The 26,611-nt window shown below is 53.7% G+C and overlaps 1 protein-coding gene across 1 annotated transcript; it reads right to left on the bottom strand.

Annotated features, from left to right (window-relative positions):
- Positions 1–206: 206 nt before the first annotated feature.
- Positions 207–25,959, bottom strand: GPR26 (G protein-coupled receptor 26). Its single transcript, XM_047072752.1, has 3 exons — positions 25,292–25,959; positions 15,188–15,301; positions 207–438 (listed from the first exon to the last, which is right to left on the bottom strand). Exons 1-3 carry the CDS (start codon positions 25,957–25,959, stop codon positions 207–209), a joined length of 1,014 nt encoding a protein of 337 aa, XP_046928708.1.
- Between the last annotated feature and the right edge of the window lie 652 nt (positions 25,960–26,611).

The raw sequence follows: 26,611 nt of genomic DNA, 5'->3' as shown, positions 1-26,611 counted from the left end.
TCCTTTGGTGCAAAATAGGGACAGTCCAGCCTCTGCCCTTGAGGAACCAGGAAGCAGGCTTCAGAGCCCCTACAAGCCAGGGAACTGGGACTGCTGGGCCGGCCAGGTGGGTGGCAGCTGGGGGTGCCCACCCAGGACCCCGAGCCCCCCCTCCCCGCTTCTCACCAGCTGTCTCCTTCCTCACTCTCCAGCAGGCGCGGCGGCCTTCACTCAGAGACCGGCAGAATGTTCTGGCTGTGGGAGTCGCCGGTGAGGCCCGAGGAGTGGAGGGAGCGCCGGTGGAGGATCCGGTTCAGGATCTCTTTGCAGCTTTTGCGGTACTGGTGTCGCAGCAGGGAGTACACAAAGGGGTCAGACGCGGCCTTGCTGTAGGCCAAGCACTTGGACAGCACCCCCCAGTGGGAGCCGATGGGCACCGAGGAGGACAGCTCCACCAGCCTGCGGAGACACGGGGAGGCCGTTACTGAGAGCACAGCCTCCTGGCGAGCCTCAGCTTCCCGGGACTGCGTCCTCAACAACAACGATGGCAACTGCGATTTACAACAGTAACAGTAACGGACGGTGGACATTCGCCAGGCACTTAGTTTGTTCCGGCTACCAGACTCACTGCATACTTTACATACGTGACTTCTTGGACACCCCCCACCACCACCACCACCACCACCCCTGGCCGGAGATGTGACTATCTCTGTTTTATGAGTGAGGAAACAGATGTCCAAGGAGGTTAAGTAATTTGCCTAAGGTCTCACGGCCAGCACATTGTAAAGGCAGGATTTGAACCCAGGTCTGTCTGACTCTGGGGCATAAGCTTACCTGAGAAATAGGCTAGTGGCTAATAGTGTCCTGGCCGCAGGCTCCCACTCTCCTGCTGTCCTGCTGTGTGACCCTGGGCAAGTCGCTTCCCTTCCTTGGGCCCGGAGGTTTTAGATGAAAACCGAGGCAGTTAATTAAGACCATCTCTACAATCACTGTAACCGGAAGAGGCCGATTCTCTGCTTCGAGTCCAGCTCTGCCCTCCTGAGAAGGTGGCCTGGGAGGGAGGTCTGCGAATAATTTTGCGACCATTCTGCTAGTTCCCAGTACATCTTGCATCAGGAAGAATCTACAGATGAGGAAGGCCTCTTCCTAGGGTTGGGATTCGGGGGGGCCCTTGGCAACAGCAGCAGTCAGGTACCCTAAAGTGACCCTCATTCTTTGGGAGGGGACAAGGGGAGACACAGCCCATGTCTCAAAGGGGTATTTTTCTGTAGGTCCCCCAGTGCCCATTGAACAACTCCATTTAATGGTGCTAATGCGAGACTGTGGGGGAATAAAGGCCTTCCTCTGTGTAATGGAACCCCCCCCCCCAAATCAAGTTCCTACTCTCCTTTCTCTACTGTGTCCAGCACCGTTGGCCATATTTGGACATTATGCAGCATTGGCATAAGGTAGAAAAGGCCACAGACTGAAGATCATAAGTTACCCTCTGTCCGCTGTCAGATGAGGAAATTGAGGCCCAGAGAGGAGAAGGGGTTGCCCAGCGTCACACAGCAGATTGTGAGAGAGGAAGGTCCAGCGTCTGTGCCCTGGGATCTGGCACCTGTATTCTCCGGGGGGAGGGGGTGGGTGTGTGCAGGATAATGGGCAGCAGTGGTTCTCAGTGTGGCGGGCCGCCCAGGTGAGGCCCCGGCTTCAGAAAGGACTGAGCTTGGGCTGTCATTCTTTGCGGCCAACCTGCGTGCTTTTCCTGGCTTCGGGCCGAGGCTGTGGGGACAAGCTCACGAAGGGAAGGAGGAGAAAGCCGGCAGGATTTGAGCCTCCTGTGCAATGCCCCTTTTTTGAACAGCCCCTTAACGAGCCCGTCTGAAGCCCCCCATTTGGCCTCCTGTTTCTGGCGCCATTGGCTACCCTTGCCCTCTGACCTCGTGGGGGGACGTGGCCTCGTTTCTGCTCATGTCCTTGTTAGCCCGAATGGGGAAATGGAGCTGTTAGCATTTGGGAAAGCTGTACTTTAAGAAACCTATTTTGGGAAGTGAGGACTTGAAGGGGACGAAAACCCTGAATTTAGAATTCACACCTAATAATGACAACGGAATAGCTGAATGCCAACGCATTGTCGCTACACAATGCCAAATGGCCTTTCCAAAATGTCTGCTCTTCTCTGTGTCGCTGAATTCAGTTCTTTGCATCCCTGGCCCTCCCGAGAGGATTCTGGAAAGAGCCAAGTATCATTAAGCCATCCGGCAAGATCGGCAACATTATTTGCAGGCTTTGTAGATTTCACAGGCTAAAACTACTCAGGGCAATGTAAGATTTCACCACTGGATAATTAAGAGATAAAATCTACTTCAATCGCTTCTCGGAGATTTTATGTGAAGTCTGAACCCTCTGCCTGGTTCAGTAATAATCATTGCCAGCTGAGTGTCTACTTTGAGCAAAACAACTGACGTGCACAATCTCTCCTCTCACAATTATCCTGTATCCTGTGTCCTGTAGGAGGTATCATTATTCCCATTTTGCAGACAAGGAAATCAAGGCTCAGAGAGCCAGCGAAACCCGGTTCCACTCTACGGCTGCCCAAGTCCTGACTAAAGGCCACGCTGGGATTCAGATCCAGCCCCGCAGACTGGACCCGATGAGCCCTGCATCTCTCCCAGCCCCGGGACCGCTTCTCCACGGTTACGCGCTCCCCAGAACCTTGTCACTTGCCCCCGTCCGCGGTACACACAATGACTCCCGTTCCGAAAAGCCAGTGTGTGGCCCTTGTCAAGGCCTCCGGGCAAAGAGATGCTCTGGACGAGCAGAGGCCCGGACACTGCTCTGGTGTGGCTGCTGGGCCAGCCTGGAGTGGGGATACCCCTTCCGTGCTCGGGTGTGGCTGGCTGACCCACTTCCTGCCTTTCCTGTGCACATGGGACCCCCCACCCCACGCTGTGCACCTGCTGTGGCTAGCTTTGCTCGGACCTAGCTCTGACGGTTCCAAGTCTCCGTTTGTTTGAGGGGACCGAGAAGGGGCAAGGATTTCCACATTGCCACAACTGCTTCTTTCTAATTCTAGATCTGGGCAGGGATAGCACGTGGTTCCCTCCGGCTGACCTCTTACAGAGGGAATCCTCCAGCCCATCTTACACCAAGTCTAGCTCCGCTCACCCCCTCCGAGCGCCCTCCCCTCCAGGAGAGGGAGATTGCCAGTTCTGATCAGTCATATTCTCCTCGTGGGCAAGGTCACTGCGTGCTAGAAGGTTCCTGCCATGCTCTGCCTCTTCTCTCTTTAGTGAAAGAAAAATCCACGTGGTGGATTACTGAACTCCCCTCTCCTGCCCCTACCGACAGCTCTGACCCACGAGCCCTGGGTTTAGGGATTATTGGGCTTAGGTGCAAAGCAGTCCTTTGTTTTCCTTTGCTATATCACCTCCTGGGTTGAATTATCTCCCCCAAATTCATATGTTGAAGTCCTAACCCCCCAATACCTCAGAATGTGACCTTATTTGGAAATGGGGTTGTTGCAGATGTAATCAGTTAAGATGCGGTCAGACTGGAGTCAGGTAGGCCCCTAACCCAGTGCGCCTGGTGTCCCTATAAAAGGGGGAAATTTGGACACAGATGCACACGGCGAGAAGGCCATGTGAGGGTGATGGCAGAGATCGTGTGATGCTTCTCCAAGCCAAGGGACGCCAGAGACTGACAGCAGACCCCCAGAAGCCAGGGGAGAGCCCTGGAAGAAACTCCCCCTCATCCCTGGCCTCAGAAGGCACCAACCTTGCCATCACCTTGATCCTGAACTTCTAACCTCTGGAACTGACACGATGCATTTCTATCGTTTAAGCCACTCGGTTAATGGTAGCCTGAGGAAGCCCATGGGTATGTAGGAGGCTGTTAGGCAGGACCGGTTGTTGTTGCCTTTAACAGCACAACGTGGCACCGAGCCCCCACCCCAGTCCTAGAGCCCCGTGTGCAGCAAGGTGGACGCCGGGGTTACAGAACCGTGAGGGCACTGCCTCTTCCCTGAGCCTCCTGCCCCCAGCCCCTGACCTTCCGTTAAGCACCGAAGCGACTCTCCATGTACTTACTGTCTGGGATGTGAACCAGAAAGACCTCTGCCAGCAGGCCCTGTGCAGGGGGAGACATTTATGCTTCTCTGCTCAAAATACACCCAGGCCTGCTCCCAGAGCCACAGTTCCTTGTGCACGTCCCCTGGGGTGAGAGCCCACACTCTCATCAGCAGGGCAGGGGGAGGAGAGGGGAAGGGGGCCAGGAATCTGCTCTTCCAAGGGTTCCAGGCGACTCTGAGGCAGGTCAGGTCAGAGTTGCTCTGTGAGCCCCTGGGGGCGTCCCAGCACTGCCAGGATGGTGGGAGGTGTGAAATGCTACAGGGTGTGGGCCCGTTCACAACTCGGAAGCACAGCACAGAGATGTGTATTTTTCTGACTCAGGGCACTGCAGAGCAGATCCCCGCAGATCCCCCACCTCCACCGGTCCAATGTGCCCGGCCGCCCTTCTACACCCCTTTGTTCTGCATTTGTTGCAGGGGGTGAGGGATTCTTCCTGGGAGCCATGCTCTTCTCTCTTGGCAACAAACCCTCTGATCTGGGTCACTGGCAGGTCTCTGTCCTGGCTGTCACAGCCGAGGGCTGGAAGCCCTCCCCTCTCATCCCTCCCCTGCAGGCCCCACCCCCACCCAGCATCCGGGCCAGTCCCCGCCTCTGGAAGGAGGATGGGGGTACATTTGCCAGAACTCCATTCTCTGGACGCCCAGAGAGACCAATGTCTCAATTCTGCTCGACAATGAGAGTCCCCAAAGAAACCAAGTTCTGGGGTGAGGATAGGAACAGTAATACGGGCAGCTGTAGGCCCGGCAACACTTCTGGGTCCCCCAGGGCTCAGTGCTTCAATAGCCACTTCACAAACACTGCCTCAAGCCCCTGAGAGTGCTCCCCCTACGGTACAGAGGAGGAGCCACGGCAAAGTGATGCACCAGTCCACATGGCCTGGACGTGGAAACACCAGGATTTGAAGCCGGGGCTGTGGGCGCCAGGGACCAGGTGCCTGCCTGGTGCCAGGCTGCCCCTCCCACCTCCTGGACCCCGCTCCAGGGTACCGTCAAAGACCTTTACCTTCAACTCTTACACTTCACGTGGTAAACTGGCTCTTTCGTCCATTTTGAGCTTATTTTGTGTAGGGTGTAAGAAAGTGGTCCAGGTTCATTCCTCTGTCTGTCGCTGTCCAGTTTTCCCAGCACCACTTGCTGAAGAGACCGTCTTTATTCCACTGAATATTCTTTCCTGCTTTGTCAGAGATTGGCTGACCATACATCTGGGGGTCCATTTCTGGGTTCTCTATTCTGTCCCACTGATCTAAGTGTCTGTTTTTGTGCCAGTACCACACTGTCTTGATGATGACAGCTTTGCCATGCAGCTTGAAGTCCGGAATTGTGACGCCTCTGGCGTTGGTTTTCTTTTTCAACTTGGCTTTGGCTATTCGGGGTCTTTTCTGTTCCAAACAAATTTTAGAATTGTTTGTTATAGCTCTGTGAAGAATGCTGGTGTTGCTAGATTGCTTTGGGTAGTACAGACATTTTCTCTTCCAATCCATAAGCATGGAATGTTTTTCCATTTCTTTGTGGCTTCTTCAATTTCTCTCATAAGCTTTCTACAGTTTTAAGCATATAGATCTTTCACCTCTTTGGTTAGGTTTATTCTTAGGTATTTTATGGGTTTGGGTGCAATTGTACATGGGACCTATTCTTTGATTTCTTTTTCTGCTGCTTCGTTGCTGGTGTGTAGAAATGCAACTGATTTCTGTATGGTGATTTTATATCCTGAGACTTTGTTGAATTCACGTATCAGTTCTACCAGTTTCTTAAATACAGAGAACTAGCTGGTGGTTCCCGAGGGGAGGTGGTTGAGGGGATGGGCTAAATGGGTGATGGGCATTAAGGAGGGCACTGGTTGCGATGAGCACTGAGTGTTGTATGTAAGTGATGGATCACTAAATTCTATTCCTGAAACCATTATTCTGCTATATGCTAACTAACTTGGATTTAAATAAAATTAAAAAACCAAAACAGAAATAAAATATCATTGGACATAAAAAATGAAAGAAGTGGTAAATTGGCACCCTCTCTTTCTATCTTACATGCCTCCATCATCTCTCCTGCCCCCACTGCTGTGTGCACACGCACACGCGTATACACACACATGTACACTGGGCACCAAAAGCAACACGGGCCTCAGAACATTCTTTGGGAAGCCAGCCTCAGGTCTGGAGAACTTGGTTTGTGTATTTGAAGACCTGTAAGTAATAAGCTGACACTTTACATTTTCGTGAGACATGAGAACAGAAGGCATTTTATTAAAAGAGTATTAACTCTGGACAACCAACTGCATATTAAACCCCTCTGCCATCTACATAATTCCATGACTTTGAAAAGCCACAACAATGGTCCTGTCAGATCCACTAATGCTTCAAAGCCCCACTCTGGTGATTTGGGACAACCATAATTGTTTCTAAGCATATGTTGCTGCAAAGATAATAGCCTTACAAATGCTTCTAGACATGTGAATTTTAATTCAGAAAAATTTAATTAGAGCTTTTGGACGAGAATCTGTTGCAGATCTTCAGACTCTGCTCAAACACTTGGAAAAAGTCAAATGTGACCTAGCAGGGCTTTGAGGGACACAAGAGCCAGTGTCTGTAATAGAAGGTAGTGGGGGCGCTTGGGTGGCTCAGTCGGTTAGGCGTCCGACTTGGGCTCAGGTCATGATCTCTCGGTCCGTGAGTTCAAGCCCCGCGTCGGGCTCTGTGCTGACAGCTCGGAGCCTGGAGCCTGTTTCAGATTCTGTGTCTCCCTCTCTCTCTAACCATCACCCATTCATGCTCTGTCTCTCTCTGTCTCAAAAATAAATAAACGTTAAAAAAAATTAAAAAGAAAAAAGAAGGTAGTGACTCTTATTTAGAGTGAAGGTGGAGATTTCCAAGTGTTTTCCACGGTCATCCGACATGCTCCAAGGTACAGGTGCAAGTGGCTCTTTGGTTGGTACAGTTCAGGGACCTGTCTTTCTGAAAGGTATTTGCTGCACAGCCGGCACTGTGCCAACCAAGTCTACTGATGGCTCCAGCTGCCAGAGCTGATGGCCTCTGGGTCCTAGTCTAGGTCTACCCAAGCTGCCGTCAGCCGTGTGGGAGGTCAGAGGTGACTCCATGCAAACCCACCACTTCTTCTAGTGAAAGGTCTCACGTGCCTACCTGTCTTCACCTATGGGTGCTGTAGGTGCTACGCCGGGTTCACACCGAAGTGCTTGGGCACAGGAAGTTAGATGGGTACCCACCCTGCAAATGGCCATCTCTGTATTTCCAGTTGCCTGGTCCCCAGGCTCTGGACATGTAGCCTGGCTGCGAGGCTAAATTATTGCCAATAGGCTCGACACTGACCTTTAACCCTTGATTCTGCCAGTGGCTACTCTTGTGACCATAGATAACTCATCTCACCTCTCTGAACCTCTGCAAGGTAAGGATTCTAGTGCTTACCTTGCAGGAGAGCTGTACTAGGTGCAACCAGGTAGGCATTGGTACCTCCTAGGTGCATTACAGGTGTCCAATGACAGGTGACAGGTGCAGTTATAAAGACTTTGTGTTCTTCAAGAAGGGAAGCCTGAGAACCTATTTGAAGACCCGAATGGTTCTTGACTCGAGACTGACGCTTTCTTACCTGAGAAAGTTATCAGGCGGATGTGACTAACTGGGGACAAAGAGAAGGACCCCCTCCCAGCCCACCAGGTCTCGATCAACTCAAAAAGGTGGCAGAGGTCACAGCAGAAGCCCCCTCTCTTCTCCAGTGTTCCAATTCTGCCAGCTCCCGGGGTTCACCACAGGGGTCCTGATGTTGACCTGAACTCTTGCCCGTGTCCTCACTTGTAAGGCTGGAATGGGTGAAAGTAGCAAGACAGGCCACCGAGACAGTCACTGCAGTGGTGGGAAATATTAGTGTCTCAGCTAGCAGCTCAACGTCGGGTTTAAGTGACACTCGAACAGCTTGCTCCCAATCATCTCCAAAACTGCACCATTATGGTTCTGAGTGGGTCAAGGCACAGAGTGCCTTCCTACAGCCTTATGGGAGCAGAGTGGGAACCACCATGTTCCCAGAAGAGAAGCAGATCAGTGCGGCGTGAGGCTTTGCACAGGCTTTGGTTTCAGGCAGACCCGAGCTGGAACCCTGGCCGGGTCCATTGCCAGGCAAGGCTAGTTCCGTCTGAGCCTCAGTAGCCTCATCTTGAAATGAGGGGGTTATCGAGGCACGAAGAATGGCACAGCCCCAGGCACAGAGCAGGGACTTAACGGGATTATTCTCAGAGACACGGGGCTGGTTCTTTTCCTCTGGATTCCACACGGTCAGCCAGTTACTGCCTCAGTGGTTTTGACTGTTATTTCCATGCACAGGAGGGAGGCAGAGCATAATCCAGGAGACATCTAAGCAGATTGCCCTCCCCAACTGGGTGGTCGTCAGCCATTCCGTTGACGACTTGAATAGAGCCAGCCTCAGAGGGAAGAGGAATTCGCCCCTGGTTTCCCCCTGCCCCACTGGTTGACTTGAGATGTCTTAGCTCAGTTTCTCCAGCCCTTGGACCTGGTCCAGCCCTTGGGCCAGGACTTATACCATCAGCTTTCCCAGCTGGCTGGGCCTTCAGATTCAAGCTGAGCTACACACACCAGCTTTCCTGAGTTTCTGGCTTACAGAGGGCAGATTATGGGACTTCTCAGACTCTTTCCTTCTCTGTCTCTGTCTCTGTCCCTCTCTCTCTCTCTCTTATCTATCTATTATCTATCTATCTATCTATCTATCATCTATTATCTATCTACCTATTATCTATTATCTATCTATATATATTATTTATCTATTATCTATCTTTCATTATCTATCTATCTATTATTTAGCTATTATCTATTATCTATCTACCTATCTACCTATCTATCATCTATTCTACTTGTCTGTTTGTCTGGAGGGTCCTTATACAACACAGTCATTGACAAGCCTTGGTAATCTACCCCTGGTGGGTAAGAGGGTTCTGGGGCAGGGGCTCACGGAGCCATGTCTGCGTGCCAGGCACTTCTCTGCCACAGCCACAGACGTGAGTGAGAAGCAGGGGAGGACCTTTCTGAGAGCTTGAAGAGCTGGTAGACGGCCCACTGAGGTTGGAAGCCCAGCCCCACCACTGACTCAGTGTGAGACTCTAGGCAATGCAACTGCCCCCCTGCAACCCTGTCCTCGGTTTCCTCCTGGGTGAAGTGTGTGTGTGTGTGTGTGTGTGTGTGTGTGAATGAGACAGAGAGAGAGAACTGGAGCTGTGGTTCTCAACACTACTCATGACTGGAATCTTCTAGGAGATTTTGAAACCACCAATGCCAGGAGCCACACCTGGCGATTCTAATCTCCAAGTTGGCAAACCACCGTGCCAGATTAGGAACTGAAGACGGCACAGCCCGTGTCTCACCTCCTCAGGCAGGGGAGACCTTCCTTCACTGCGCGCCCCCGCCACTCCCAGCCCGGCTTCACGGTGCCTCTCAACACATGCTCAGGCTGGCCACCGACGCTTGGTCCCAGCTGGCCTGCAAGGTGCCACCGGCTTACGCTCCCTGGATGAGACGCCCACGAAAGGACCTTCCACTTCCACTACCCATGGCTCTAGGTTCTCCATAAGGAATCATTTCCTGCGAGAAGTTAAATTCTCAACTACATTTCCAGAGCAGGGCCCGTCTTCAGCTTCTTCTGAGACGGGGGCTCGAGTCTACACTTGGAAACTAGCTTGCGAAGAACAGAAGAATCAATCGCCCCCAGAAGCGCTAGCAATCTCCATGCCAGTGTTGGTGGGGATAGACTGCGCTGCGTTCCCTGCATGGGTTACCTGACGTACTCCCTACCAGCGATTGAGTTCTGCAGGCAATCCACGTGTGGTTCTCAGCCCGGACCCTCAGTAACATGGGACACTTTGGGGCAGGTTCTCTGGGAGTGAGCACGAGAGTGAATCCTGCCCCACTCCGACCCCACCGCACCCCGTGTGGCCGTGTGGACATCTGACAGTGGAAATGTAGTTCTGATGGGACCCTGGCCATGCCCAGCACATGCCTAGAGCCCAGAGAGCTCCCTATGTGTGATGAGCACGCTGGCGTATGTCCATCCCCCTGGGGTGTGCCTGGGACCTCCAGCGACCATCAGCATAATGCATCTCACCAGAATCTCTTCTCCCCTCAGTCGCAGAAGGGATGTAGGGGAGGGGTGAGGAGGGGGTAGGTGGTGCCAAGAGGGGTGTAACTTCAGGGGGACTCACCATGAGGATCTGCCAGCCACAAACTCCCCTGACACCCCTGGTTGGGGTCAGATCTGTCCCCTCATTCAGGCCCTCCAAGAGCCCCTGCCTCAGTGCACCTGTCCTGGTGGAGGGAGACAGTGATGTGGCCACTCTGTATACGCTCCCAGATAAACTCTGATACTGAGAAGGACATTGGCCGTGGAGGGAAGGGAGGCAGGGAGTTCTGAGCACTCTTGCAGGGCGTCAGGAATGGAGATCCCGGGGGGTTCCTGGTCAGTGAAGGATGAGTGATAAAAGCAGCCAGAGGTCAAGGGAAAGAGGGTGCTGGGAGGAAGGTCGTCGACACACCTCATACCCCAGACCTCCCAGACTAAAGGCCAGTGCTGTTCAATAGGAAGAGAAGGCAAGCCACAGATGGGAAAAGACACAGGTAAAATTAATTTTAGCTGTATATTTTATCCCAGATATCACCATCTCACTATGGAATCAGTACAAAAAGCGTATGTATGCTCATGCCAAGCCACGAAACCCAATATGCATTTACACCTACGGTACATCTCAATTCAGACAGGCCACGTTCAAGTGCTCTAAAAGGACCTGTGACCGGTGGACCCTACACAGGGCTCTAACTGCCTCATGCTGTCCCTTCTGCTTGGATCGTCCCTCCTGCAGAGCCGAGCCCACTTCACAAGCCTGGTCCAGGAAGCTCCCTCCAGGAGAGCCACTGGACCCTGTCCCTATCAGATGACATGACACGGTGTTCTGTTTGGGTATGAGGGCCATGTCTACAGGGTCAATGTCCCCTCAGAGGGCATCTCTTGCAGGACCGCACCAACCCATGCCTCCTCTGCAGGGCCTTTTATACGCTGCGCACAGAGAAGGTGCCGGAAAAAATGTGTGTCAAAATGAAATGAGGGTATGTTTGCATATTGGATGAGGTTTGCTTAGGATCGCTCCTTTGTGCCTATAAGAAAGCCAAGACAGGAGCCGGATAGGGTGGTGACAGCCGGGGAAAGATAGTGCCTGCAACGAACGGTCCTGGGAAAGTTGGGCAGCCACGTGCAAAAGAATGAACCCGGACCGCTTCCTTACACCATACCCCAAAATAAACTCAAAATGGATTAAAGACCTAAATGTCAGACCTCAAACCATAAAACTTCTAAAAGAAAACACGGGCAGTAATGTCTCTGACATCAGCCACGGAAACACTTTTCTAGATCTGTCTCCTCTGGCCAGGGAAACCAAAGGAAAATTAAGCTCTTGGAGCCACACCAAAATAAAAAGCTTCTGCACGGCAAAGGAAACCATCAACAAAATGACGAGGCAACTAGGGAACGGGAGAAGATGTCTGGAAATGGCATATCTGAAAAGGGGTAACATTCAAAGTATATAAAGAACTTCTATAGCTCAACACACTAAAGAACAATTAACCTAATAAAAAGACGAGCGGAGGACCTGACTTGACATTTTTTTTTCAAAGAAGATACACGGATGGCCAATAGACACATGAGAAAATGCTCAACATCACCCATCATCGGGGAAATGCAAATCAAACCCACAATGAGGAATCACCCCACACCTGTCGGAATGGCTAAACTCAAAGTGACCAGAAACAACAAGTGTTGGCGAGGATGTGGAGAAAAAGGAACCCTCGTGCACTGAACTGGTGCAGCCACTGTGGAGGTTCCTCAAAATATTAAAAGAGAAGTACCATTTGATCAAGTTATCTCACCACTGGGTATCTACCCAAAGAAAATAAGAACACCAATTGGAAAAGATATATGAACACCTGTTCATAGCAGCATTATAGGTTCAATAGTCAAGATGAGGAAGCAGCCCAAGTGTCCATCGATCGACGAATGGAGAAAGAGGCGATATATACGCACAATGGAATATCACTGAAGCATAAAACAGAATGAAATCTTGCCATTAGCAACAACGTGGATGGATCTAGAGGGCATTGTGCTAGGTGAAATAAGTCAGTGAGAGAAAAGTACTACACGATTTCACTGATGTGTGGAATTTAAGAAACAAAAGGAGAAACCAAGGGAAAAAGAGACAGACCAAAAAAAACCAGACTCGTAGGTACAGAGAACAAAGTGGTGGTGGCCAGAGGGAAGGCAGGTGGGGGGAAGGATGAAACAGATAAAGGGGATCAAGAGATCATTTGTCGTGGGGCGCCTGCGTGGCTCAGTCGGTGAAGCGTCCGACTTCAGCTCAGGTCATGATCTCACAGTCTGTGGGTTTGAGCCCCGCGTCGGGCTCTGTGCCGACAGCTCGGAGCCTGGAGCCTGCTTCGGATTCTGGGTCTCCCTCTCTCTCTGCCCCTCCCCCGCTCACGCTCTGTCTGTCTCTGTCTCAAAAATAAATAAAAACATTAAAAAAAATTAAAAAAAAGAGTTCACTTGTCGCGATGAGTACTGAGTAATGTACACAATTGTTGAATCATTATACACGTGAAACTAATATAGCACGGTATGTTACTTATAACTCAACAAACAAATAAAATTAAAAATTTGCCACCTCCCCAAAAAAGAAAGAAAGGCAACAGCTGGGGAGATGGTGGTAGTGGGGCCGAGGGTAGTTTCACCAGAGCCCTATTTTGTATCTGTGAGGTTTTCTCGGCATAGCTTTTTCTCCTTAGTACGTTGCCATTCATCCCCATCAAGGATGAACGGTTCTGTGAGTATTTTTAAAAATCCCAAATGCATCAAATCCATTTGGAGGGAGCATATTGCATTGCGAACCTACCATTAATTTTACTGAAACGTTATTTTCTGGGCACCATTAGAGCAACCGAGCTATAATCAGAAAAAAGGAAAATTTTGTTGGGAAATGAGATTAAGCCAGAGAAAAATCCAATAGTTTAAAGTTGGAGCCGCATTACCTATTCTCCTCTGAGGGTTCAAGTTCCCGTCATTAGCCCACAGGTCCCCTTTCCTGTGGGATCTAAGAGGAGGGGCGCCTGCCTGCCCTCCCCTCCCGGTGCCTCTCTCCACAGTGGATTTGATGCCCTCACTGCACGCACCAGCCAGTCCCAGGTTGGCCCGGGGGTGGGCGGGGGGCTCCAAGGATGAGGGAGGGAGCGCCAACCAACCGTGCCAGGTCTGTGCTGCCCACGCTCAAATCCCATCAGTCCTCAAAACAACCCTAAGAGGCAGGCACTGCTCACTTGGATGGGACTGGAGGCAAAGAGAGGCAATATCACTGGCCCAAGGTCACACAGCAGGAAGGAGTGGAGCTATGGTTTGAACCCAGTGGGCACGTTCCAGAGCCCATGCTGGGAACCGTGCTGTGGCCCCGCCCTTGGACAGCAACAGAAACCTTCTCACCTCTGTTACAGCCTGGGTTTCGTGTCCCCTGGAAAACCTGATCTACGCAAGCTCTGGCGTCCTGGCTGGATGTGGAGTGTCTAGACCAAGGGTCTCCACCAGGGTGGAGGCTGATCTCCGGGGCCATGTCTGAAGACATTTCTAGTTGTTAAAACTGGGGAGCAGGAGGGAAGTAGTGGGTGAGTAGGGGACATGGTGCCCTTAACACCCTACGATGCACAGAGCGCCCCCCCCACAAAGGGAGCTCCACACAAGATGTCAGTAGTCTTGCGGTCTAGTGGACGGTTCTAGAAGGAAGAATTGATGGCTCTGCTCTGCCTAGATCAGACCTATCCAGAGACCTGCAGACGGTCCTAGGTCCTTCGTTCAAAGTGAGATTTCGCCCAGAGGAAGCATCTGTGAAAAGACAGTGAAAGACGCTCCAAGAGAAGACAGGGTGGGGGCTGCCGTGGTGGGGGGTGGGGGGCAGGCTCACTGTCTGCAAATCGGCAGGACCCGTAAGAGGAGGGGACAGATGCTCCCCTGGGCCAAAGAAAGCGGACAGCACCACAGGGAACCAGATATCAGCTCAGTATAAGTATGGACAGGAGAAATGGGGAGACCTGGCTATTGTGGGCAAGCCCACTCTGGGGGCCAGCGAGGCCGGGAGTCCCTTCCAGGTCCCTGCCAGCTGGGGATGCTGGGATGCTAGGCCGTGTTCTCTTCCAATCTCTCTCGCACACACACACACACACACACCCACACACACACCTGCACAGATCCTACTTCCCAGGCTCAACATCCGCTTCCTACTCAAACATCAAAATCCCTTTTTTAATTGTCAACTTCTCAAATAGTTAAGCCATTCTGGATACAGAGTCCTGGGGCTTTTTTTTCCCCCCTCCAGTGTGCAAAATTGATTGGATGATACTTTTTTTTTTTTTTTCCTCCCCCTGGCCAGACCACGGGAAGGAAATTCTACAGCTAGAGCAGGCTGGCTTTTGGTACACACAGCCCTGAGGCCAGCGTGTTGCGCCCTGGCAGCAGTGGGGGGGTCGGTGAATGGAAGAGAAGGTCACCAGCTCACAACACCCGTACCAGAAGCAGGACACCCCCGGTGTGGCAGAGCAGACGGCATGTGGCCCCTGCTGTTGACCAGGGTGTCCTGGCTGAGGATGTCTGGGGGCTGGGCCGCACTGTGCTCAGTGGGCAGCGAGAACCCAACCGGGGCAGGGTGTTTTCCTCCTTCCATTCTCCCCTCCCCTCCCCTCCTCTCCCCTCCCCTCCCCTGTCCTCTCCTCTCCTTTCCTTTCCTGCCTCTTGGGGCCGGAGCTGAGGCCAAAGGGTTAGATGATGTGAGCTGGGAATCAGAAATGGGGAGACTCTTTCACCATCCCCTTTGGTTCTGAGTCACCACCCCCAACTGGAGGCTGAAGAGGCAAAGCGCGTGCCCTCCTTTTCACCAAACCCGTCCCGTGTGTCGCCCCCAACACACTCTCTGGAAACGCGAGTCCGAGAGAGGCGGGTGCCTGCTCCAGGTCGCGCGGATGCTGCTTTGCCCTCCAAAGCGAGAAGCCCGCAGGCCAGGCTCACCTGGTAATCACGTAGGGCGCAAAGCACACGAGGAAGGTCCCTATGAAGGTGCTGATCTTCTTGGTGGCGCGCTGCCGTCGCCTCTTCTGCTCCTCCAGACAGCGTTCCCGCACACTGCACACGAGAGGGGGCGAGAGGACTTGCCGTTAGCGAACACCGGCCGGGCGCTGCGTGCAGGGACTCAGACAGGAGCCAGACAGACCCGAGGTCAAGTCCTGGCCCCAGGCGCATGACCTTGGACACGGGCGTGACCTTGCTAAGCCTTCAGGGTCATCGTCTGTAAAATGTGCATAGTAATATAATAGAATGCCACCAAGGGCTCTTTTGAGACTTGAATGCAAAAAAGCACACAGATGCATGAAGGCGTTCAACGCAGAAAGCACAGAAAGCAATTAGCACAGTGCCCACGTGCAAATAAACTCATCCTTATTCCTCATGAAATTTCACCGATCACCTGCAATATGCCAGCACCAGAGTCCATATTCTCTAAGTTATATCCTTAATTCTTTTTTAAAAATTTTTTAATGTTTATTTATTTTTGAGAGAGAGAGAGAGAGAGAGAGAGGGAGAGCAACTGGGGGAGGGGCAAAGAGAGAGGGAGACACAGAACCCGAAGCAGGCTCCAGGCTCTGAGCCGTCAGCACAGAGCCCGACGCGGGGCCCCAACCCACAAGCCGAGAGATCGTGACCTGAGCCGAAGTCAGATGCTTAACTGACCGAGCCTCCCAGGCGCCCCATTAATATCTCTAACTCTTGTCTTTACCAACATAGATCCTTCCAGATGTGTTTTACCTGCCCTGTTTTACAAGGAAGAGCCGGAACTCAGAGAAGCCCAACGATTTGCTCAGCTGGTAAGTGGAGACGTGACTTGAACCCTCGTCCATGTTTCTCAAAGCTGGTCCCTTCGACCCGGGGTGGCCTGGACTCTGGGCATGCAGTGTGGCATGGGGCTTCCTTTCCGCCATGTCTTCAGCCCTGCGTCCTCCATCAAGAGCCTCAGCCTTGCCTGGAGCCACAGACACTACGTTCTGGGGTCACTGAAGGAGAAGTCACTTGATTCCTTCAGTGAAGCCAAGAGACTGTCCCCACGAGGGACACAGCGTTGAGGATGGAATCAGGAGCTTGCTGTCTATGCTTCCAACCACACCCTGGTCCTGACTCCACTTGCGCCAGGACCTTTCGAGAACTGACATCTCACGCCAGCTGAGGGAAGTGGTTTGCGTAACCCCTTTCCTGCAGCCACGGGGTAATTCATGAGCAACAGCGAGCTGTCCGTTACCACCGTCAGAGAGCCAGAAAGGCAAGGCCAGCCACAGGGTTTCCCACGCCCCATCCCCTGGCACTCCACGCGGGCATGTGTTCCTACCGTTTCTTTTTGAAATAAATCACATCACTCCAAAAATGAGCAAGGGGGAAGACCGTGGACAGAGTTGCCCAGGAAGTGGAGATAACCTGGCAAATCCAGGCCCGTGCTGCAGTGACCTGGCTCTACAACGAGGCCAAGTGTGTTCAAGGAAAGCAAGGTGCGGAGAGAAGGTGCACGAGCCAGGTTCCCAGCAGCATTAACGCCGGGGCACCCTCCCCTGCCCCCCGCCAGGACTATCATTTTAACACGGAATCAAAACCCTTCTTCGCCCTGTTTCTGATCACAGGTGGGCAATTCCACATTAGACTGGATTGAAGGCCCTTGAAATTCTTGCAGGATTGTTTCCCCTCGGCTCAGAATGTGGAGCTGGGAACTGGAGTTTGGCTCGGGACGTACAGGTTTCACACTGGCTGAAAAATGATTACTGTTAAGTCACGTTACTCATTTCTAACAACCAACGTTAGTAACAACCCACGTTCCTTGCGTCTTTAATTCGTGCCCTTTGCAGACACTGTGAGGGAGGCTCAGGTGCTCGAGTGTGTTTGATGCTCACAATGTCTCTAGAAATGGAGGACTGGTACAATGGTAGCCTTCTTTTCGGATAAGGAAATGAGGCACAGAGAAGATAAGTAACTTGCTCAACATCACACAGCTGGTGAGTAGTGGTGGTAGGGTGACCAGCTTGTCCTGGGTAATCGCAACTGTCCCAGTTTTTTATTTTTTTTTTTATTTTTAAAAAAAAAATTTTTTTTTAACGTTTATTTATTTTTGAGACAGAGAGAGACAGAGCATGAACGGGGGAGGGGCAGAGAGAGAGGGAGACACAGAATCGGAAGCAGGCTCCAGGCTCTGAGCCATCAGCCCAGAGCCCGACGCGGGGCTCGAACTCACGAACCGTGAGATCGTGACCTGAGCTGAAGTCGGACGCTCAACCGACTGAGCCACCCAGGCGCCCCTGTCCCAGTTTTTTAAATTGATTGATTGATTAAATTGGAGAGAGAGAGAGAGAGAGAGCGCGCACAATCATGGGCACGAGTGTGGGGGAGGGGCAGAGGGAGAGAGAATCCCAAGCAGGCTCCACACTCAGCACAGAGCCCGACACAGGGCTCGATCCCACGACCCCAGGATTATGACCTGAGCCGAAATCCGGAGTCAGATGCTCAACCGACTGAGCCACCCGGGTGCCCCTGGACTGTCCCAGTTTTAAGACGGAAAGTGCCATGTCTGAGGGAACCCCCCCCCCAACACCATCTAGGACAAACCAGGACAGTCGGTCGTCCTAGGGGATGGCAGGACCTGAGCTCAGGCCATCTGACTCTGGAGCCTTGAGTGTCACCTCCCAAGCAGATAGGGTCATCACATACCCCTAGGGAGGCCCCAGGGCATCATCTCATCCAGAAAAATCTGAAGAATACAGCTCATGGGGCAGGAAGACTGGGGGGACTTTGCCTGAGGCCACAGAGCAACAGTCAGTCTTAATCACCTCGCTTTCCATTTATACGTGGGTCTCTGCAGATTCTCCTACCAATGTCCTCTGGCTCCTATGACATGTGCGTGATATGGGTGGGTGTGGAGAGAAAGCGTAGGTCCCTACCCAGGAGGCCTGGGTGCAGTGAGGTAACTGACTCCTCTTGGTCTGTCTGGGATGTCCTGATTCTAACACCCAAAGCCCTGCATCCTAGGAGAGCCCGGTCGGTACTCGGCAAAGCGGGACAAGGGTCGCCCTAGGGCACAATGTGTTTGGCCCACTCTCCATAACACAGGCCTGTTTGTTTCAATATTAACGTATTGCCCTCCAAACGTTCACGTAATTGACTCGAGAACCGTTGGAGATTTGAGACCTGAGCCGGATGTCCTGAGCCATCATGGTATACTCACCCCACGAGAGAAGCAGAGCATTCTGGGCACCCCCTAAAAAACGAGCGCCAAGTTCATATAAATGAGGGTGGCACCGGGGCTGGGCCCTCCTCCCATCTGTGGCCCTGACGATGCTGTCCGTTTCGCAGATGCTTTGGAATAACCCCAGTGAACGAAAGAGCTGTGGGTTGGATGTCCTAGTCCCAGCTCCGCCCTCACTGCTGTGTGGCCTTGGGGAAGTCACTCAGTCTCTCTGAACCTGGTTCCTCATTTATCCAAGGGGAATCTCATAATAGCTGTAAGCAGAGCCACCATTGATCAGGGACAGAAATGACTCACCAGCTACCAAGCTCTGGAGGAGTGAGGAGCTTCCTCCAGTACTCCCCCGGAGGAAACGAGGTCGCTGCTGCAGGGCTGAGGACCCCGACGGTCTCCCCTCTCCCTGCGGCACCAGATAATCCTGCCTTAACCCCATGAGGAACACTTAAAAGCAGATGTTGGCAAAGCTTTGGAGGCCTTCAGAAGGACAAACGGACGCACTGCAGTGACCCAGAGGAATAAAATGGACACTGTACAGGCTAGAATGATCAATGTCACTCCCGTTCACTGTAAAAATCTATGGGGAAAATTTTTATCTGTTCCTGCAAAGCTTTGGCAGCAGGGAGAATTAAACAGCAAGCACTCTGCAGACATGTTACTTCCGTGGGTGCCCCCAGTTCAAAGCTCGACATCTAACACCCAGAAAGCACCCAGTGAGTATATGTTAGGTACGTACACGTGTACATTTCCTCATACGTCTTAGGAAAAGTGAGTCTCCATTATTTTTTTAAGTGACTTCCTCAAAAGAGATGCTAGAAACCTGTCTCTAAAACAGATTCTTTTAAGGGAGCCTTAAAAGTCTTGAGCCTATTAAAGGACAAAGCACGGCTCATCGATGGATGTTCAGGCCATCACTAATAGTGAAGTACTAAGCATGTGGCACCCGGGCCAGACTTCTGGGTTCAGATCCAGGCTTCACCCTTCCATTGCTGTGTGGCTGTAGGCAAGTCACACAGCCTCTCTGTTCATCAGCTGCCTCATCTCTAAAACGCTGGTTATAACAGTACCCATCTCACAGGCTCCTCTCGAGGTGAACACCCACAAAGTACCCAGGGCGGTGCCTGACTCAGAGTAAGCACTCAGTAAGGGCTAACCATGAAGAGTATGTATTCAACACGTTTACTGAACAATTACCATGTTCTAGCACTACCTTGGACTCCAAACTCACAGGGCTCCCTCCCACTGCAAAAGTTTTCTTTCTGCCCTGTTTGAGGGAGAGACAGACAGAAACAGGTGCGCCCAGAAGCTTGCCAGAGGGGCTGTGAGCTGATCCTGACTCTTATGCTGGCTCGGTGACCCTCTGTGGCCTCCAGGAACCCGGTGGCTGCTGTCCTAATGGCACCTGGCCATTAGCACATGGCGGGCTTTAGGTGTCTGTGGTGGATGTTGGGTTCCCGTTAGCATCCCCGCGGGCCGGGTCATGTCTCTGCTCTGAGACAGACTGGCTAGACTCCACGGTCACACAGTCACGTGTAGTATGGAAAATCCCCGCATCCACCCAACCCAGCTCACGGATGGGGAAAGTGAGGCTCAGAGAAGACAGGGACTTGACCCTGATGAGAGAGTGAGGTGCCGACAGAACTAGAACCTGGTTGCTGACGCCCAGTCTGGCGCTCCTGGCCAGGAACCACACGGCTGCTTCCCTGAGCCCCTGCAAGGGGACAGACCCATCCTCCCTGCTCGGAGCTCCCCCGATTTCTGGGGAAGGACGGGGGATGGCAGGAGGAGGAGGGCAGGGCAGCAGGGCAACCCTCTTGCTTATCATTACTGTTAAGCGCAGTAGGAGAGCAGCTCGCCCAGAACAACATAATAAAATCATTCTGCTCTCGCTCTCATTTTTTTCCCCACCGTAGCTTTGCAAAACTGAGTTCCCTGAAATCTCATAGCCCTGTGAGCTATTGTTTTATTTATTTGCAGATGAAGACACTGAGGGCCAGAAGGGTTTATGCCCTGCCCAGGATCCCACAGCGAGTTTGGGACAGAAATAATGGGGACTCATTCCAGCCCTCCTGACTCTAGGACCTGGGGTGTCTCCCCCAGATCCCACTGCACCCCCACCGGATCACAGAGCAAGAAGCAAGCTGTGTCTCGCCACACTAACGCCTTCTCCGGATATTCCTGGGCACGGGGGTAGTGGCTGGAGTCCTCAGACTCGTGGGCAGAATCTCCAGATTCTGAGGGGCCCCAGATTCCCCTGGCCAGGAGCATTCACCCAGAGTCCGAGCATGTACATCAGTGTGGGGGTTCCCGAGGGCTGCGACAGGACACAGGGCTTCCTTGTGACAGAGAGATGGGCTCTCCAGCATTGTGACATGTGGAGCCGGAGAGCTGCTTCCCAGGAGGCTTCAATAAACGGCAAAGGGAATGGAGAAGCCAGGAAATGTCTGAAAAGTGAGCAAATGAGGAAGTCACGGCCGAAATCTTCCAGTCCCAGACACCTCCATGCCCAGCACAATGGTCTGGGCCTTCGGTGGTCCCCAGATGACTGGAGTCGGTCCTGAGCACACGCTCCGAGTACTCCCGGGGTGATCCAGATTTGTTTTCTGGGCTTTTAGAATAAAAAAAAAAAAAAAGGCAAGGGGACAGGCTGAGCCACGGTGGAGCAGACCTTGAGGCTGGGGTCAGCACACTAGTGCGAAAAGTCGTGTCCTCAGACCTCACACGAAGGGGCCCTGTCCTGGGTCCTGGACATTGAAGGGACGACGCCCCTCTCATGAAATGAAGACTTCATCTGCCCACCCAGAGCCCATAGCATCCATTCTAGACCAAGTACCTGGAACCTGGACCCCACGTACCTGGAACACAGAACTCCGTGCCCAGATGCCCTGATCCTGCGTCCAGAATGTGTGCCAGCATTCCTCCCCGGGCCCATTCATCCTCACAAGGGTGGGCGATGCCAGATGCATGCCCGGCTCGGGGCCTGAGGAGTGGAGGCTCCCTGCGGTACTGGCTAGGGGTGGGGAGGAGAGGCAGGGGCTGTGTGCTCGGAGCCCGCCCAGCTCTCCCCGCCATGTACGAGGCTGAACTCCAAGGAGCTCGAGAATTCTAAATTTGAACCCAGGCTTGCACAGTGTTATAAATGTACACTTGTCAAGGTAGGAGGATAGAACATATTTCATTTAACAGTTTGTAAGCTTAATTTAGAACTTCTAAATATTTATATAGATGGTTTGTGAGCCTCTGTGGGCACCTTTGTCCCACCCATAAATCTCAGGGGCAGAACTGGGCACAAGTTTGGACTTGAGCCACGTTCTAGATCTGTTCGATTAGGAAGTGCCCTGCCTTCCTTCCCTGGGTCTCCCAATTTCCTCACCTATAAAATCAAGGGCACAGTGGGGGTTATCTCTGCAGGCCCTTGCCAGTCTTATGCCCCAACTCCAACGCCCTCCAGGGTTGGCACTTAGCCGACCGTTGGCCGACCCTGACCACGAGGATAAGTATGCTTCACCAACATTCTGCTCTGTGAAATCACTGACCTGTGCCAGCCGAGTGGCAGCCCTCAGCTGCACGGGGAGATGCAGGGATCCAGCCTCAGTGCCCCAGCCCCCACCTATGTCCCACGTCAGAGGACAGCCCAAGGCTCTGGCAGCACGGGGGACAGGACCAGCTACAACTAGTCCAGAGCTATGGTCTGGGAGAACAGAACCACACAGACTGAGCAATCAGGGGACCAGGTAGGTAATAAATATTAGGAATTCCTAATTGCTTTATGAATGTCACAACTTGAGACACCACGGTAGAAAGACCGGAGTGGGAAATGTCTCTTGGGACAGATTTAATTTAAGACAGAGGGTCCCCGACCTTTTGACGGTATCGAAACAAAGGAGTCCAGACCGCCACTTGCTGCTACGTTAAACGCTCTGTGGGAAGAACAGGCACCACTGGGGAGCTTCCTGACAAACGTCACCCGGGCCTCAGGGAATTGAAAATGGGTCCCTTCTAATTAAGTCCCAGGAGGCCATTAGTGTGGTGGCTGTTAAGTAAAACCTCCAGCGAGCGGAGCCTCCACCTGCCGCCCTGGCCGTCCAGATAAGGAAACCCGGGTTCTGCTGATCCCCAGGTGTCCTGGCTGTCAGCACGAAACCAGCCCAGGAGGCTTGGCTGATATTTCTGGAGGCTTTGCGCCTAGGACCTGGAGGTTCTAGATGCAGCCTTCTCCATCAGACCACGCTAGCTGCACAGTTTCTCATTTGTGGCGAGGAAGAGTTTGGAGATGCCAAGAAAGAAGGCTGTGGATAAGCTGTCAGGAAGCTGTTGCCCTCCTCTGCGGCCCATTACCTACCCTCTTGCTCTGGGGACCTGGGGACAGAAGGCAGACTGGGTTCATTGAAGGGACAGTGCCATCATATCTGCCCACTCTGCCATAACCTCTTGCCAGCCCTCAGCCAGCGGGGCCTGTCTGAACTGGCCAAAGGCAATTCCTGTCCCAGAAGCCCTTCCTTTCCCCAGTGCGGATTAATGCTGGCCCTGCAGGCCCCACGGCATCAGAAGTAGGAGCTTCTGAAAGTATCCTGGAGCTTAGAAGAGTTCAAGGTTCCCCTCGAGGGGATCAGAGAGAGCACAGGGGACTGGAGGCGAGCAGAGCAGCAGCCTGGAGTCAGTGACAGATCTGCAATGTTTGCGAGAGTGGAGATGGCCCTATATCCTACATGGGCTAAAAAGGAGCCACAGCCCCTCCTGTTCTGGAACAAGGAGGGACAGGAGGGATGGGATTTGTCCTGGTCTGAATAAGGACAGATTCCTCTCCTGGCTCAAACCCTCCTCTACTTAGACTCATGGTTAGGGACCCTGCTATGAGAATCTATATTGTTCAACAACATTGCCTACAGCATCTAAAACAGCCCTGGTCAAGTCCTAAGGATGCACCTGTTTTTTTTTTTTTTAATTAAGTTTTATTTATTAAGATTTATTTATTTATTTATTTATTTATTTATTTAGAGACATGGGGAAGGGCAGAGAGAGAGGGAGAGAGAATCCCAAGCAGGCTCCATGCAGAGCCCGACACAGGGCTCGATCCCACAGACCCTGAGATCATGACCTGAGCCCAAATCAAGAGTCAGACGCTTCACCGACTGAGTCTCCCAGGCGTCCCCTAGAGATGCACCTTCCAAAGCAAGGTCCTCACACCCCAGGAGGTCGGAACGGGAACAGCTCTGCAATTATGGCTGCAGAATATTTCCTTAAGCGACACTGAACCATGAATAGACACAGGCAGTGAGTCAGCCCAGGTCAGTGTGCATGTATGTCCCCTGGGACATGTGCACATGTGGTGACCTGTCTGCTCGACACGCGGTTTACACATGACCACATGCGATTGGGTAAGTGAAGCTCACACATTTGCACACATGGGTTCATATGCCCTGGTGTCTGTGCTATTGGTCATTCACATGTACATACTGTGAATGATTCCATAAGGAAGATTCTGTGGCTAGAAGCTTTGGCCCAGCGTGTAATGCGGAAGGGCCATTCTGGGGGGTGGGGGGGGAGCAATGGATACATACACGCATACCTGTGTATGTGCGGACACAGTGAAGTTTAAGGACTTTTCTTTCTATGGCTCAACGGGCAGAAACAACTCACACTGAAGGAACCCTCGCTTAGACTGACACTTCCAGTCTGGCCCCTCTCAGTCACGGGCCTGCTTTCCCTTGGATGGGGAGGGGCATTCACACCCTGAGGACAGAGCTCCCTCACTGCCCCCAGCAACCCCCCTTAGGAGCTCTCTGTCTACCTCACTTTCTGCACCATCTGGAAGCCACAGCCCCCTTACTTAGGACCCGGGCGACAGAGGGGGCGCCCGCCCTTCCCTGGGACGATGGGATCTAAAACAGCAGAGAAATCAGAGACACCACCAGCCGTTTCCTTCCTTGGTTTCCTACTCTCATAATAAAAACCAAGGTGAGCTCAGGACACCTCAGCTGAGAGTCTCCTCCTTCCCTCCCTGAGATGCTCCCAAGGATGGCAGGAGCTCCCAGGGCGTAGCCGCACCTGAGCCACCCACCCTGATCTGCCTTTCTGAGACAGCGGCAGGTGACGGTGGAGGCGGTGTGGACAGGTTTTGTCCCAGGAGCCTCGTGGGTGACGCTCTCCCTCTGCAGGGACCTCCGGGCTCCAAGTCTGGGAGACACGGGACAGTGCTGTCCGGGAAGAGCAAGATGCCCCCTCCGGTCCCCTTAGAGCCCTTCGGATGCTCCTTTAAGGTCCCACAGAGGAAGGTGCAGCCTGAGGACTCACACAACAGGGGATCTGGAGACAGCGGCCGCCCCCGACCCCAGAGAGAGGAAAGACCCAGAAGAGCAGCACTTCCTTGCTGGAAGAGCTCTAGAGGGGCTCCTCAAGCGACCAGGCCACACTCTCAGGGCCTGATTAGAACCTATTCAAGCAGCGAATAGAGATCACTGCCCTCTCCGCAGGCTTTCTAAAGTGAAAACGACAAACACACGCAGGACTCTCCGAAGCCCGCCGAAGTGCTGACTCTGTGCTTTCTACCCCGATGCTTCAAAAACTGCACACACTGTGTCACCCCTGCTTTTGGTGGCCCTGCTTGGTGGACGTTCTAGGCACCTGTCTCAAGACTGGCGGCATTGGGCCCTCCCCCCACCTCAGTTTTTCCAAGAAAGAAGGGAGGCACCGTGGCAAGGGGGCCTGCCCGAGGTCGCACGCTGGGGTATGGCGGGGGGGGGGCGCGGTGGGAAACACAGGGACCCCCTTTCCTCCTGCCACGAGCCCTCCCGGGAACCGAGTTCCCCACGGCCCTCCCCGGGGCCCTCCCCCCCCCTCACCTGGGGTGGATGTCCACGAGCAGCACGAGCGTCTGCATGGTGATCACGTCGATGCGCTTGCAGTGGAAGCGAGCCACCTTGAGCACCTTGAGGTACGTGCAGCAGAGCACGACGAAGGACAGCAGGAAGCTGAGCGCGTGGAAGGCGCCCGTGAAGACGGCGAAGCGCAGGCGCTCGTCCGGCCGCCGGCTGCACAGCGTGCACGACGCGTACAGCTGGTGGAAGCCGAGCCAGGACAGGGCGAGCGCGGCGGCGGGGAAGGCGAGCGCGTGCAGCCACGTGTAGGCCACCATGAGCGCGGCGTCGCGGAGGCGCATCTTGGCGCGGTAGCTCAGGGGGAAGACCACGGCCACCCAGCGGTCGATGCTGAGCGCGGCCATGCTGAGCATGGAGTTGGTGGCCAGGAAGGTGTCGAGGAAGGCGGCCAGGCGGCACAGGCGGTCGCCGGCCGGCTGCCGCTGCGCCACGACGCCGGCCAGCGTGAGCGGCATGTTGAGCACGGTGCACAGCAGGTTGCCGCACGTGAGGTTCAGGGTGAAGAGCGCGGGCGCCTGGCGCCGGATGTCGGCGCTGTGCAGGAGGCAGAGCAGCACCAGCGCGTTGGCCAGCAGCGAGACGCCCATCGTGCCCACCAGCAGCCCCGCCAGGCCCGCGTCCCACGAGTTCATGGTGCGCGCCCCGCCGCCGCGGCGCTCAGGGCCCGCAACCCGGCGCCGCCATGGCGCCCCCGCCGCCGCTCGGCCCCGCGGCGCCGCCCCCGCCCCGCGCCCCCCCGGCCCCCGCCCCCATGCCCTCCCCCCCGCGCCCGCGCCCCGAGCTGGCCGGCAGGCGCCCCCCGGCCCTCACCCCATCCCTCTCCGCGCGCGCCCCGCCGGCTCCGCGGCTCTCGCGTCCTGCGCTCTCCCTGCTCGCTCTCCCTTTCTTCTCTCCCCTCCGCCGGCTCTCTCCCTCCCGCCCTCTCCCCCTCTCTCCTGGCAGCGCTTCTCTTCCCTCTCTCCCACTGCTGTTCTCTCCGTCTGTCTCTCCCACCCCCAATTTTCTCCTCCCCTCTCGTTCTTCCCCCTCCTCTGCTCTCCCTCTCTGGAACCTGGCTGCCTCTATCACAGAAATCCCCGCTGATGCGCACACACTCTCTCACACGCCGCGCCGCCGAGGGAACCGGCCCTGAAGGCTCCGGTGCAGGGTGATTGGCTCCTCCTCGTGGCTCCCCCCCGCCCCTCCAGCCCTCCGGCGTGTGTGTGTGTGTGTGTGTGTGTGTGTGTGTGTGTGTGTGTCTCGAAGACAGGCTGAGTCAAGGAAGTCTGTCTGAGAAAAGGGACG

This window comes from Lynx rufus, unplaced genomic scaffold (assembly GCF_022079265.1).
Source record: "Lynx rufus isolate CCGP_SWC_20201006 ecotype Redwood Valley unplaced genomic scaffold, mLynRuf1.p SCAF_11, whole genome shotgun sequence".
NCBI classification, from domain to species: Eukaryota; Metazoa; Chordata; class Mammalia; order Carnivora; family Felidae; genus Lynx; species Lynx rufus.
Note: the sequence above shows the minus strand (reverse complement) of the source record. Positions and strands in the feature narration are given on the sequence as shown.

Coding starts and splice junctions, on each gene's coding strand:
- GPR26 (XM_047072752.1), bottom strand. CDS start 25,959: ATGAACTCGTGGGACGCGGGCCTGGCGGGGCTGCTGGTGGGCACGATG. Junction 15,302..25,291: donor CTCGTGGACATCCACCCCAG/GTGAGGGGGGGG, acceptor TCTCGTGTGCAG/TGTGCGGGAACGCTGTCTGG. Junction 439..15,187: donor GCGCCCTACGTGATTACCAG/GTGAGCCTGGCC, acceptor GTGTCTCCGCAG/GCTGGTGGAGCTGTCCTCCT.